Genomic DNA, 15,807 nt, shown 5'->3' with positions numbered 1-15,807 from the left:
GGAAGACACCCATCTTGGATGGTTATAGAACGAGAGAGGAGAGAGAGTTGAGTGTATTCCACAGTTACTATTGGTCAATGGATCCTTACTGTGAACCCAGATGTAGGCGGAGCTCTCAACAGAGCCTCTCTCATTGGTTGCCTGGCAGGTGTACAGACCCTGGTCCTCCACTGTGATTCGGTCAATGTGGAGGTTCTCGCCTCCTTGTGCTATGACGATACCTGCACATGAGAAACAGAACGTGTCACAGTCAATTCCCAACACCAACTTCAGGAGTCTCATTCTCAACAGTTTGAAGAGGATTCCTCTCTCATCTTCCTGTCTTTATTCTGATTTATTCAGATCAGTGCAGGTGAAGTGAGAAAGAGGAAGTCATTTTAGACTATTGACACTCCAAGTCACCAAGCAACTCAACTTTCACTGTTGTAATATTCCCATATATATAGTGAACAAAAATATAAACACAACACGTAAAAGTGTTGTTCCCATGTTTCAAGAGCTGAAATTAAAGATCTCAGAAATGTTCCATACGCACAACAAGCGGCAGGGTAGCCTAGTGGTTAGAGCGTTGGACTAGAAACTGGAAGGTTGCAAGTTCAAACCCCTGAGCTGACAAGGTACAAATCTGTCATTCTGCCCCTGAACAGGCAGTTAACCCACTGTTCCTAGGCCATCATTGAAAATAAGAATTTGTTCTTAACTGACCTGCCTAGTTAAATAAAGTTTTTTTTTTAATTCTCTCAAATTTTGGGCACAAATGTGTTTATATCCTTGTTAGTGAGCGTTTCTCCTTTGCCAAAATAATCCATCCACCTGACAGGTGTGGCATATCAATAAGCTGATTAAACAGCATGATCATTACACAGGTGCACATGGTTCTCGGGACAATCAAAGGTAAAAATGTGCTGTTTTGTCACACAACACGATGCCACAGATGTCTCAAGTTTTGAGGGAGTGTGCAATTGGTATGCTGACTACAGGAATGTTCACCAGAGCTGTTGCCAGAGATGTTAATTTCTCTACCATAAGCCGCTTCCAATGTTGTTTTAGAGAATTTGTCAGTACGTCCATTTGGCAGTACGCCCATGACCTCCACATCTGGCTTCTTCACCTGCAGGATTGTCTGAGACCAGCCACTCGGACAGCTGAGGAGTACTTCTGTCTCTAATAAAGACGTTTTGTGGAGATAAACTCATTCTGATTGGCTGGACCTGGCTCCCCAGCGGGTGGGCTATAGATTAGGGCCTAATGAATTTATTTCAATTGACTGATTTCCTTATGAACTGTAATCTCAGCAAAATCGTTGAAATTGTTACATGTTGCGTTTATATTTTTGTTCAGTATAGTTGAGACGGGATATAAGATCACTGTGCCTCCCACCTGATCCCTGAAGCAGTGTGTGTTGGTCCTTGTACCATGTGATGAATGGGCGTGGCACTCCGTGGGCGCGGCAGCTGAGTGTCACTGAGCTGCTGATGTTCACGCTGCAGTCAGACAGATTCTGTAACAGCACCGGAGCCTCCAGTACTGTGGGAAAACACACACCATGAGTGTGTGTGTGATTAGGTGTGCATGTATGAGAGAGAGATGTGTGTGTTGTGTGTGTGCGAGCGAGCGTTTGTGTGTGATTGTGTGTGTGTGTGTGTGCACGGGTGTGTGTGCGCGTGTGTGTATCACAAAATATTGAGTTACTTCAATGTCAAGAGAACAGAACAGATGAGTCATAAGTCTATACAGAAGGCCCATGAATAGTCATACAGTAGGCCCATGAATAGTCATACAGTAGGTCCATGAATAGTCATACAGTAGGCCCATGAATAGTCATACAGTAGACCCACGAATAGTCATACAGTAGGTCCATGAATAGTCATACAGTAGGCCCATGAATAGTCATACAGTAGGCCCATGAATAGTCATACAGTAGGCCCATGAATAGTCATACAGTAGGCCCATGAACAGTCATAGAGTAGGTCCATGAATAGTCATACAGTAGGCCCATGAACAGTCATAGAGTAGGTCCATGAATAGTCATACAGTAGGCCCATGAATAGTCATACAGTAGGCCCATGAATAGTCATACAGTAGGCCCATGAATAGTCATACAGTAGGCCCATGAATAGTTATACAGTAGGCCCATGAATAGTCATACAGTAGGCCCATGAACAGTCATACAGTAGGCCCATGAATAGTCATACAGTAGGCCCATGAATAGTCATACAGTAGGCCCATGAATAGTCATACAGTAGGCCCATGAATAGTCATACAGTAGGCCCATGAACAGTCATAGAGTAGGTCCATGAATAGTCATACAGTAGGCCCATGAATAGTCATACAGTAGGCCCATGAACAGTCATACAGTAGGTCCATGAATAGTCATACAGTAGGCCCATGAATAGTCATACAGTAGGCCCATGAACAGTCATACAGTAGGTCCATGAATAGTCATACAGTAGGCCCATGAATAGTCATACAGTAGGCCCATGAAGTCACACAGTAGGCCCATGAATAGTCATACAGTAGGCCCATGAATAGTCATACAGTAGGCCCATGAATAGTCACACAGTAGGCCCATGAATAGTCATACAGTATGTCCATGAATAGTCACACAGTAGGCCCATGAATAGTCACACAGTAGGCCCATGAATAGTCATACAGTAGGCCCATGAATAGTCATACAGTAGGACCATGAACAGTCATACAGTAGGTCCATGAATAGTCATACAGTAGGCCCATGAATAGTCATACAGTAGGCCCATGAATAGTCACACAGTAGGCCCATGAATAGTCATACAGTAGGCCCATGAATAGTCATACAGTAGGCCCATGAATAGTCATACAGTAGGCCCATGAATAGTCATACAGTAGGCCCATGAATAGTCATACAGTAGGCCCATGAATAGTCATACAGTAGGCCCATGAATAGTCATACAGTAGGCCCATGAATAGTCATACAGTAGGCCCATGAATAGTCATACAGTAGGCCCATGAACAGTCATAGAGCAGGTCCATGAATAGTCATACAGTAGGCCCATGAACAGTCATAGAGTAGGTCCATGAATAGTCATACAGTAGGCCCATGAATAGTCATACAGTAGGCCCATGAATAGTCATACAGTAGGCCCATGAATAGTCATACAGTAGGCCCATGAATAGTCATACAGTAGGCCCATGAATAGTCATACAGTAGGCCCATGAATAGTGAATAGTCATGAATAGTCATACAGTAGGCCCATGAATAGTCATACAGTAGGTCCATGAATAGTCATACAGTAGGCCCATGAATAGTCATAGGCCCAGAATAGGCCCATGAATAGTCATACAGTAGGCCCATGAATAGTCATAAACCCATGTAGGCCCATAAATAGTCATACAGTAGGTCCATGAATAGTCACACAGTAGGCCCATGAATAGTCACACAGTAGGCCCATGAATAGTCATACAGTAGGCCCATGAATAGTCATACAGTAGGCCCATGAATAGTCATACAGTAGGCCCATGAATAGTCATACAGTAGGCCCATGAATAGTCATACAGTAGGCCCATGAATAGTCATACAGTAGGACCATGAATAGTCATACAGTAGACCCATGAATAGTCATACAGTAGGACCATGAATAGTCATACAGTAGGCCCATGAATAGAATTAGTGTTTTTCCTTTTCTTTCTCTACAAATCGAACGCAGGGATATTTGACATCCTTCCCTGGACCCCTGCCACGCTCTGACCACAATGTGTGTGTTAGTGACACATTTCTGTGTGTGTGTATGTGTGTGTGTTTCAGCTGACCTGGGTTCCTCTTGGGTTTGTAGTAGTAACCTTAAAACCCCTCAATTTGAAACATGACTCACCACCTAGACGACAAAGACTACAATTGGATGACCCCCCCCCTCGCTGTCTCTCTCTAGTTAAAAGCCCATGGGGGTCTTTGAGAGGAAGTTTATGCGTTGAGGTATGGTGAGCAGCAGCAGTAAAATAAATGAATAAAAGGGACTTAAGTAATGTGGGACTGATTGTTGTTTCCCATATCTTCCTCCAGCAGAACAATTGATGATTGTCTGTGAGTCCATGGTTTGACAGTGTCTGATTGGCTGATTGTTCCTCTGGCCCTGTGAAGGGGCCTGTAAATGTGGCATTGTGGGAAGTGCCATTGTGTCCTCTTCCTCCTGACGAGGGAGCATTCCCATGTGAAAGAAAGAGGTACAGGGAGAGAGAGAGCAGGGGAGCAGACTGGGACAGGGAGAGAGAGAGCAGGGGAGCAGACAGGGACAGACTGGGACAGGAGAGAGAGCAGGGGAGCAGACTGGGACAGGGACAGGGGAGCAGACTGGGACAGGGAGAGAGAGAGCAGGGGAGCAGACTGGGACAGGGAGAGAGAGAGCAGGGGAGCAGACTGGGACAGGGAGAGAGAGCAGGGGAGCAGGGGACAGGGAGAGGGGAGAGCAGGGGACAGACTGGGACAGGGAGAAAGAGAGCAGGGAGCAGACTGGGACAGGGAGAGAGAGAGGGGAGACAGGGAGAGAGAGAGCAGGAGAGCAGACTGGGACAGGGAGAGAGAGAGCAGGGGAGCAGACTGGGACAGGGAGAAAGAGAGCAGGGGAGAGCAGACTGGGACAGGGAGAGGGGAGCAGACAGAGAGCAGGGGAGCAGACTGGGACAGGGAGAAAGAGCAGACTGGGACAGGGGAGCAGACAGGCAGGGAGAACGAGCAGAGCAGGAGAGCAGACTGGCAGGGAGAACAGAGAGCAGGGGAGCCGACTGGGGGACAGGGAGAACTGGGACAGAGAGGGGAGCAGACTGGGACAGGGAGCAGACAGGCAGGGGAGAACGGGACAGGGAGCAGGGGAGAGGGACAGGGAGAGAGAGAGCAGGGAGCAGACTGGCAGGGAGACTGGGACAGGGAGAAGCAGGAGAGCAGACTGGGACAGGGAGAAGAGAGCAGGGGAGCAGACTGGGACAGGGAGAAAGAGAGCAGGGGAGCAGACAGGCAGGGAGAGAGCAGGGGAGCAGACACAGGGAGAGCAGGGGACTGGCAGGGAGAGAGAGAGCAGGGGAGCAGACTGGGACAGGGAGGAGAGCAGACTGGGACAGGGAGAGGGAGAGAGCAGGGGAGCAGACTGGGACAGGGAGAAAGAGAGCAGGGGAGCAGACTGGGACAGGGAGCAAGAGAGCAGGGGAGCAGACTGGGACAGGGAGAAAGAGAGCAGGGGAGCAGACTGGGACAGGGGAGGGAGAGAGAGAGCAGGGGAGCAGACTGGGACAGGGAGAGAGAGAGCAGGGGAGCAGACTGGGACAGGGAGAACGAGAGCAGGAGAGCAGACTGGACAGGGAGAGAGAGAGCAGGGGAGCAGACTGGGACAGGGAGAAAGAGAGCAGGGGAGCAGACTGGGACAGGGAGAAAGAGAGTAGGAGAGCAGACTGGCAGGGAGAAAGAGAGCAGGAGAGCAGACTGGGACAGGGAGAAAGAGAGCAGGAGAGCAGACTGGCAGGGAGAAAGAGAGCAGGAGAGCAGACTGGGACAGAGAGAAAGAGGTGTATCACTGTGTGTGTGTAGGTGTATCACTGTGTGTGTGTAGGTGTATCACTGTGTGTGTGTAGGTGTATCACTGTGTGTGTGTAGGTGTATCACTGTGTGTGAACGTGAGTGTTTATGTACATACCAGGTGCTGAAGGAATGGTGTTATTCCCATAAAATGTGAAGGGACATCGCCAATCCAATAAATTCATCAAAGCAATTCTGCTGAGTTGAAATTACAGGTGTGAGTACGTCTATGAGTATGTTGATATGAGTATTACCCTGTTTGTCCATGGATGAGTGAATGTGTCATAGTAATGACAATGATGATGGTAATGACGACGATAATTATGATGGTAACGATGATGAAAATGATGATGATAACGATGATGATGGTAACGATGATGAAAATGATGATGATGATGGTAACGATGATGAAAATGATGATGGTAACGATGATGAAAATGATGATGATGATGGTAACGATGATGAAAATGATGATGATGGTAACGATGATGAAAATGATGATGATGGTAACGATGATGAAAACGATGATGATGATGGTAACGATGATGAAAATTATGATGATGATGGTAACGATGATGAAAATGATGATGGTAACGATGATGAAAATGATGATGGTAATGATGATGAAAATGATAATGATAACGATGATGAAAATGATGATGGTAATGATGATGAAAATGATAATGATAACGATGATGAAAATGATGATGAAAATGATGATGGTAACGATGATGAAAATGATAATGATGATGGTAACGATGTGGTAATGGTAATGATGATTGTAACGATGATGTTAATGATGATGGTAATGATGATGATGATCAGAGTGGTCCTGTGTGAGAGGTCAGAGGGCTCACCTGTGACGTCCACCTGTGTGTCCAGATGTGTGTTCTGTCCCGTCAGCAGGTGATTGGCGGAGCAGCGGTAGGTTCCAGAATCCCCCGCCGTCAGGTTGCTAAGCAATAGACTCAGAGTGTCAGAAAACTCTCCTGAGGACAGTTCACCACCCAGGGAGGGGGTCGGGAGTGTGGCCTCTCCTGAGGACAGTTCACCACCCAGGGAGTGGGTCGGGGGTGTGGCCTCTCCTGAGGACAGTTCACCACCCAGGGAGGGGGTCGGGGGTGTGGCCTCTGCTGGGTCAGTCACCCGTTGCCATGAAAAATTGGTGTACAGGTGCTTATTGGCTACGCAGGTGAGGTGTAGGTCTCCTCCCTCCCTTGGCTCATCCTCCTGACTCACACTGAAGCCTCCTGGGACGTCTGTGAGAGGGAGGGAGGGGGGAGACAGAGAGGGAGGGGGAGAGAGGAGAGGGAGAGAGGGGGAAGGGAGGGAGAGAGGGAAATAGAGAGGGAGAATGTGAGGTAGGGAGGGAGAGAGGGAAAGAGAGGGGAGGGAGGGAAGGGAGGGAGGGAAAGGGAGGGAGGGAGGGAGGGAGGGAGGGAGGGAGGGAGGGAGGGAGAGAAAGGGAGGTAAGGTAGGAGGGAAGGAGGGAGAGAGGGAGAGAGGGAAAGGGAGGGAAGGTAGGAGGGAAGGGAGGGAGAGAGAGTGAAAGGGAGAGAGAGGGATGCAGAGATTCAGTTCCTATTCAAGCCACTCTGGTCTACACCTCTCTATACAAACAGCTCTGATAACCTTTTTAACCCCACAACAAACCTCCCTGCCCACCATCTCACTAGACCTCCAACGAATCTGAATCCTACTCTCAAGTGTTGACCAAGCCGCCATTTTCTTAACCTTTGATGACAATGTTGAATAGCTATTGTGGGTAAAAGCAGCCAGAGAAATACAGTGAAAAGGCCTTTTATTTACTTTAGCTATTTGACACTTCCTGTGGAAACGGCTCTAGGGTTTCCTGATGGCAGATAGTGTTTATCTTTCCCGAACACCCCTAGGTCTCCCGAAATAAAGAGGGCCTGGCGGCCCAGGGAAGTGACTCGATAACAGCCCCAGGTTCCTGTTGCACTCAAAAACACACATTCACACACACACACACAGAGGACAACACACACACATACACCCACACAGGGGACAACACACACACAGGGGACAACACACACATGGGACAACACACACACATACACACACACAAATGCGACACACAGGGGGACAACACAAACACACAGGGGACAACACACACACATTACACACACACACACAGGGGTAACATACACAGGGGACAACACAAACACACACACGCACACAGGGCGACACAAATACAAATACACAGCAGACAACACATACTCACGCACACACACACAGGATCCAACTCACACTAGCACACACACAGGGGATAAAGCGCCAACCCACTCTGTCCTATCTCCATTGCAACATATTGACATACAGTACCAGTCAAAAGTTTGGACACACTTACTCATTCAAGTGTTTTTCTTTATTTTTTAAAAACTATTTTCTACATTGTAGAATAATAGTGAAGACATTAAAACTATGAAATAACACATATGGAATCATGTAGTAATCAAAATATATCATATTAGTGATTCTTCGAAGTAGCCACCCGGAATGCTTTTCCAACAGTCTTGAAGGAGTTCCCACATATGCTGAGCACTTGTTGGCTGCTTTTCCTTCACTCCGCGGTCTAACTCATTCCAAACCATCTCAATTGGGTTGTGGTTGGGTGATTGTGGAGGCCAGGTCATCTGATGCAGCACTCCATCACTCTCCTTCTTGGTCAAATAGCCCTTAAACAGCCTGGAGATGTGTTAGATCATTGTCCTGTTGAAAAACAAATGATAGTCCCTCTAAGCCCAAACCAGAAGGGATGGCATATCACTGCAGAATACTGTGGTAGCCACGCTGATTAAGTGTACCTTGAATTCTAAATAAATCACAGACAGTGTCACCAGCAAAGCACCCCCACACCATCACACATCCTCCTCCATGCTTCACGGGTTGAACCACACGCGGAGATCGTCCGTTCACCTACTCTGCATCTCACAAAGCCATGGCGGTTGGAACCAAAAATCTCAAATTTGGACTCCTCAAAAGACAGATTTCCACTGGTCTAATGTCCATTGCTCATGTTTCTTGGCCCAAGCAAGTCTCTTCTTCTTATTGGCATCCTTTAGTAGTGGTTTCTTTGCAGCAATTCAACCATGAAGGCCTGATTCACGCAGTCTCCTCTGAACAGCTGATGTTGAGATGTGTCGGTTACTTGAACTCTGTGAAGCATTTATTTGGGCTGCAATTTCTGAGGCTGGTAGCTCCAATGAACTTATCCTCTGCAGCAGAGGTAACTCTGGGTCTTCCTTTCCTGTGGCGGACCTCATGAGAGCCAGTTTCATCATAGCGCTTGATGGTTTTTGCGACTGTACTTGAAGAAACTTTCAAACTTCTTAAAATGTTCTGTATTGCCTCCCGGGTGCCGCAGTGGTTACTGCAGCGCCAGCTGTGCCATCAGAGACTCTGGGTTTGCACCCAGGCTCTGTCGTAACCGTCCGCGACCGGGAGGTCCGTGGGGCGACGCACAATTGGCCTAGCATCGTCCGGGTTAGGGAGGGCTTGGCCGGTAGGGATGTCCTTGTCTCATCGCGCATCAGCGACTCCTGTGGCGGGCCGGGCCGGGCCGAGCGCAGTGCGCGCCAACCAAGGTTGCCAGGTGCACGGTGTTTTCTCTGACACATTGGTGCGGCTGGCTTCCGGGTTGGATGCGCGCTGTGTTAAGAAGCAGTGCGGCTTGGTTGGGTTTGACTTTCAACCTTCGTCTCTCCCGAGCTCGTATGGGAGTTGTAGCGATGAGACAAGATAGTAGCTACTAAAACAATTGGACACCACGAAATTGGGGAGAAAAAGGGGTAAAAAAAGAATGTTCTGTATTGACTGACCTTGTCTTACAGTTTTTTTCAATTGCTAAACGACAGTGGACACAACTGGAGTCACATGTGCAAAAGTCTAACTACAGTCTGCACAGCAGCAGTTCATGTGGACCAAACTCTAGTTCGTTTTTCATTGCTTGAACACAGTTTTCAAAACTCTACACACTTATCCCATGACTTTAACCACAACCTGCACAACACTGTGGATTTACAGCACTTTGTTCAAATGCTAACACACTGCTGTCAAAACTGTGAACCACACATTCAAAACGGAATAGATTTCAGCCTTGTGCCTTTCAAACACTGCTGATTGCAATTTCAGCTGAAAGGCTAAGCAGGTGTCTTGTTTTAGACTTGTTAGTGAACACACACACATATTACAGTATATATAGGTAGAGCTCAGAAAGACTCATTTTGGAAATGGAACAAGGAAGATGGGTTCGTGGAGGGAGAAGGGTGCCAGGGAGAGGGCGGATGCGTGGAGGAAGACAAAGAAGGCAAAGAGCTGTTATTTCAGATGAAATAAGGGCTACACTTATAGACCATGTCGTGAACCATGGTCTCTCATTGAGAGAGATGGGTTGAGGGTGCAACCCAATCTGCAAAGATCCACAGTGGCATCTGTAATGCGAATTTTCCATCATGCAAACAGGTGAGAGTTACATCCTTACAGTAAATGAAAACATTACAGGAATCTATTTTGTATTGCAATTATAGAATATTTACACAGATATATATTACAGTAAGTTTGACTGTAAAATATATTTTTACAACAGGACCCAACAGGGGGAAGAGGAAAAATATTTTCAGATGAGCAGGAAAATGCTATTGTTGACATGGTTGTTGTCAACAATGCAATAAAACTGCGGGAGATTCAAGATAGAGTGCTGGCTGATAATGATATATTTGAAAATGTTAATTCTGTCAGCACAACAACTATTGCTCGAGTCCTAAAGAAACACCAAGTTACAATGAAACAGTTATACACTGTACCGTTCGAGAGAAACAGTGAACGGGTAAAAGAGCAAAGATACCAATATGTCCAGGTAAGACGTCTGAGGTTACGTACACAGCTATACAAAATATTTACAGTAAAAAAAAAACACTAGCATTTCTACAGTAAAACTGTGCACTTACTGTTTTTCAGAGAGTAATGGAGGTGGAAGCACTGGAAAGACCACATTCATTTGTATTTATCGATGAAGCTGGATTTAACCTTGCCAAAACACGGCGCAGAGGAAGGAATGTTATAGGTCAAAGGGCCACTGTGGAGGTTCCAGGCCAAAGGGGGGAAATATCACCATGTGTGCTGCAATCGCCAATGATGGTTTGCTTCTCAACACACCACTCATTGGCCCATACAACACAGAAAGGCTTATAGCTTTCCTAGAACAGCTCTATGCTCAGCTAGTGCCAGCAGAACAGGGGCGCCAGTAAGAAACCCCCAAGTTTTGTCATAGTTTGTGATAACGTTGCTTTTCACCACTCTGCAGCTGTCACAGATTGGTTTGCAGCACATCACAGATTTATGGTTTTGTACCTGCCTGCATTTTCACCCTTCCTCAACCCAATAGAGGAGTTTTTCTCTGCCTGGAGGTGGAAAGTGTTTGGTCACCACCCACATGACCAAATGTCTCTTTTGGAAGCCATGCGTGCCGGATGTGAGGACACGAGTCCAGAGGACTGCCAGGGATGGATAAGGCACTCCAGAAGGTTCTTCCCCAGGTGCATGGCAAGAGAAAACATTAGATGTGATGTTGAAGAAAACCTGTGGCCTGATGCTAGAGAGAGGCAGGATTAGCCCCTCAATTATTTGTTCGAATTACAATATGTACTTTTAGTTTCTTTTTTTTCATTACTGTAATTCCGTAAATTACTACAGACTATTGAAGCAAACTGCTAATTTTCATTTACCTTAAAGAATTGTTATGTTCTAAAAAATTTAATAAATCATGTGAAAGAATGTCACTCTTTTCTTTGAAGAAAATATTACTTTGTATGAAGTCACTGAAATTGTTCAAACTGTAAAGATGAAGAGTTTGTATTTTCTGTATTGGTGTTTGATGCTAGTGTTTTTACTCTCAGTGTGTTCTGAGTGACAGTGTGTGTTATCTCAGTGAGGGTTGTGCATAGTGTTTGGCTGCACTGAGCGTGTTTTGAGCCATGTGTTAAGAGTTGTGTTGCTTGGAATGAGTTTTGCAGGTGATGTGAACTGTTTAGCTCAGGTGACTGTTGGTAGTGCAGACTGTAGTTAGAGTTTTGCACATGTGACTCCAGTTGTGCCCACTGTCGTTTAGCAATCGAAAAAAACTGTAAAGTAATGATGGGCTGTTGTTTCTCTTTGCTTATTTGAGCTATTTTTGCCATAATTTGGAGTTGGTCTTTTAACAAATAGGGCTATCTTCTCTATAGCACCCCTAACCTGTCACAAAACAACTGATTGGCTCAAACGCATTTGCATTTGTATTTATTATGGATCCGGGGTCCGGCAAAATGAAGGCAGTTATACAATTTTAAAAACATTACAATACATTCATTACAGAACTCACAACACACTAAGTGTGCCCTCAGGCCCCTACTCCACTACCACATATCTATAACACAAAATCCATGTGTGTATAGTGTGTATGTTATCATGTGTTTATATGCATGTGACAGTACCTCTGTTTATGTTACTCACAGTCCCCGCTGTTCCACAAGGTGTATTTTTACCTTATTTTTAAATCTAATTTTACTGCTTGCATCAGTTACCTGATGTGGATTAGAGTTTAATGTAGTCATGGCTCTATGTAGTACTGTGCGCCTCCCATAGTCTGTTCTGGACTTGGAGACTGTGAAGAGACCTCTGCTGGCATGTCTTGTGGGGTATGCATGGGTGTCCGAACTGTGTGCTAGTATTTTAAACAGACAGCTTGGTACATTCAGCTTGTCAACACCCCTTACAAAAACAAGTAATGAGGAAGTTAATCTCTATTCCACTTTGAGCCATGAGAGATTGTCATTAATGTCATTAATGTTAGCTCTCTGTGTACTTTTAAGGGCCAGCCGTGCTGCCCTGTTCTGAGCCAACTGCAATTTTCTCAAGTCCCTGTTTGTGGCACCTGACCACACGACTGAACAGTAGTCCAGATGCGACTAAACCAGGGCCTGTAGGACCTGCCTTGTTGATAGTGTTGTTAAGAAGGCAGAGCAGTGCTTTATCATGGACAGACTTCTCCCCATTTTAGCTACAGTTGTGTCAATATGTTTTGAGCATGACGGTTTACAATCCAGGGTTACTCCAAGCAGTTTAGTCACCTCAACTTGCTCAATTTCCACATCATTCATTAAGATATGTAGTTGAGGTTAAGGTTTAGTGAATGTTTTGTCCCAAATACAATGCTTTTAGTTTTGAAAATATTTAGGACTAACTTATTCCTTGCTACCCATTCCAAAACTAACTGCAGCTCTTTGTTAAGTGTTACAGTCATTTCAGTTGCTGTAGTAGCTGACGTGTATAGTGTTGAGTCATCCGCATACATAGACACACTGGCCTAACTCAAAGCCAGTGGAATGTCGTTAGAAAGATTGAAAAAAAGCAAGGGGCCTAAACAGCTACCCTGGGGAATTCCTACTTCTAACTGGATTATGTTTGAGAGGCTTCCATTAAAGAACACCCTCTGTGTTCTGTCAGACAAGTAACTCTTAATCCACATTATAGCAGGGGGTGTAAAGCCACAACACATATGTTTTTCCAGCAGCAGACAATGATCGATAATGTCAAAAGCTGCCCTGAAGTCTAACAAGGCAGCCCTCACAATCATTTTCTTATCAATTCCTCTCAGCCAATAAACAATCATTTGTGTAAGTGCCGTGCTTGTTGAGTGTCCATCCCCATATGTGTGCTGAAGGTCTGTTGCCAATTTGTTTACTGTGAAATTGCATTGTATCTGGTCAAACACATATTTTTACAGAAGTTTACTAAGGGTTGGTAACAGGCTGTTTGGTCGGCTATTTGAGCCAGTAAGGTGGGCTTTACTATTCTTGGGTAGCGGAATGACTTTAGCTTCCCTCCAGATCTGAGGGCACACACTTTCTAGTAGGCTTAGATTGAACATGTGGCAAATAGGAGTGGCAATATTGTCCGCTATTATCCTCAGACATTTTCCATCCAGATTGTCAGACCCCAGTGGCTTGTCATTGTTGATAGACAACAATAGTTTTTTCACCACTTCCACACTGACCATGGAATTCAAAAGTACAATTCTTGTCTTTACTAATTTGGTCAGATATACTTGGATGTGTAGTGTCAGCGTTAGTTGCTGGAATATCATCCCTAAGTTTGTTTATCTTTCCAATTAAAAAGTGATTAAAGTAGTTGCAATATCAGTGGGTTTTTGTGATAAATGAGCCATCTGATTCAATGAATGATGGAGCCGAGATGGCTTTAAGAAGGAAATAAATTCCACAAATGAACTTTTAACAAGGCACACCTGTTGAAATGAATTCCAGGTGACTACCACATGAAGCTGGTTGAGAGAATGCCAACAGTATGCAAAGCTGTTATCAAGTCAGAGGGTGGCTACTTTGAAGAGTTTCAAATATTAAATAGATGTTGTTTTGTTTAACACTTTTTTGGTTAGTACATGATTCAATATTTGTTATTTTATAGTTCTGATGTTTTCACTATTATTCTGCAATGTAGAAAATAGTAAAAATAAAGAAAAACCCTTAAATGAGAAGATGTGTCCAAACTTTTGACTGGTATATCCACACAAAAATCCACACACGCAGTCATCAATGTGTTTGATTTTAGATGGACATCACAGTGACTCAGAAAGAGTGGGGGAGGAATTGAGACAGTGAGAGAAACAAAGGACAAGAGGAAGAGAAAGAGATGTGAATTAAATGAGAAAGAGGAAGAGACTGGGAGAGATGGGTGAGACATAGTTAGTCATTGATAGATTTTACATTGTGACACATCTACAGATGTAGGATCTTAATTTGAGACAGTTTGCAACAGAAGAAAAATAATCCGCAGGAATAGGAAATGTGAATTATTATGAATGGACATTTTTTGTAGGGGTTGATACATTTTTTGTGAGGGTAAATCAAGTCTGACATTATAAACTGGAAATTACAAAATGTAGAATAATTTTCCTTTTTATACAGTACCGTGAATACACTACAAGTTTGCATTTCCTGTAGTGCAGGAAAGTTTCGGCAACAAAAGTGTGATCAAATTAAGATCCTACCTCTGTATACACTAATGTATTCAATGGTGCACATACTGGTAGTACTATACTGCAAGTCATAATGAAGGATGTAGTTTTGATTTTGTGACTGTGGTGTGATGTCATTGTACTGTACCTGTTATATAGAAAGGCATGTCCAGCTCATCCTTGCCCACAGAACTAGAGGCAATACAGCGATACACGCCGGACACAAACGCCTCAGCAACCATCAAAACCCCCACGGTCTGTGGGAAACACACACACACACACACACTTTACCTCTGCTGCCACCAATAACAACGGTCACATTTGACATTTTCCATTGAGAAGACAATAGAGGTATGTGAACCAGCCCTACTGCCCACCTCCAGACCACAGGGAACCTAAACACGTTACACACTCTCCATTAACCCTACCCTACACTACCATCAGACAGCATCCCTAGCCGCGTACTCAGAATATGCACAGACCAGCTGGCTGGAGTGTTTACAGACATAGTCAATCTCTCCCTATCCCAGTCTGCTGTCCCCACTTGCTTCAAAATGCCCACCATTGTTCCTGTACCTAAGAATATAATAAAATCAAGTTGTATTGATCACATACACATATGTAGCAGATGTTATTGCGGGTGTAGTGAAATGCTTGTGTTCCTAGCTCCAACAGCGCAGTAGTATCTAACAGTACACAACAATACACACACATCTTCAAGTAAAAGAGCAGAATTAAGAAATATATAAACATTAGGACGAACAATGTCGGAATGGCATTGACTAAAATACAGTAGAATAGAATACAGTATATACATATGAAATGAGTAAAGCAGTATGTAAACCTTATTAAAGTGACTAGTGTTCCATTATTAAAGTGACCAGTGATTCCATGTCTCTGTCTATAGGGCAGCAGCCTCTAAGGTGCAGGGATGAGTAACCGGGTGGTAGCTGGCTAGTGATGGCTATTTAACAGCTGTTTTTCAGTCTCTCGGTCCCGGCTTTGATGAACCTGCACTGAGTTCGCCTTCTAGGTGGTAGCGGGGTGAACAGGCCGTGGCTCGGGTGGTTGATGACCTTGATGACACACAATACCCCACAATGACGAAGCACAAAAACAGGTTTTTAGAAATGTTTGCACAATTAATAAAAAATAAAAAACAGAAATACCTTATTTACATAATTATTCAAACCCTTTGCTATGACACTCTAAATTGAGCTCACGTGCATCCTGT

At 44.8% G+C, this 15,807-nt stretch overlaps 1 protein-coding gene across 7 annotated transcripts in view; it reads right to left on the bottom strand.

Moving 5' to 3' along the window:
* Positions 1–15,807, bottom strand: part of LOC112227702 (vascular endothelial growth factor receptor 1-like) — a 116,574-nt gene that overhangs the window by 33,410 nt on the left and 67,357 nt on the right. For all 7 annotated transcript variants that reach the window (XR_006080285.1, XM_042308651.1, XM_042308652.1 and 4 more), the window contains 4 exons: positions 14,722–14,830; positions 6,397–6,798; positions 1,381–1,527; positions 90–221 (listed from right to left, as the gene is read on the bottom strand). Coding sequence is in view for 6 of the 7 variants with exons in the window: in XM_042308651.1 (XP_042164585.1) it covers positions 90–221; positions 1,381–1,527; positions 6,397–6,798; positions 14,722–14,830 (790 nt within the window). In the remaining variant the exon portion in view is untranslated. The remainder of the gene's footprint in view (positions 1–89; positions 222–1,380; positions 1,528–6,396; positions 6,799–14,721; positions 14,831–15,807) is intronic.

This window comes from Oncorhynchus tshawytscha, linkage group LG29 (genome assembly GCF_018296145.1).
Source record: "Oncorhynchus tshawytscha isolate Ot180627B linkage group LG29, Otsh_v2.0, whole genome shotgun sequence".
NCBI lineage: Eukaryota > Metazoa > Chordata > Actinopteri > Salmoniformes > Salmonidae > Oncorhynchus > Oncorhynchus tshawytscha.
The sequence above is the reverse complement of the archived record's forward strand: the minus strand, read 5'-3'. Positions and strand labels throughout refer to the sequence as shown.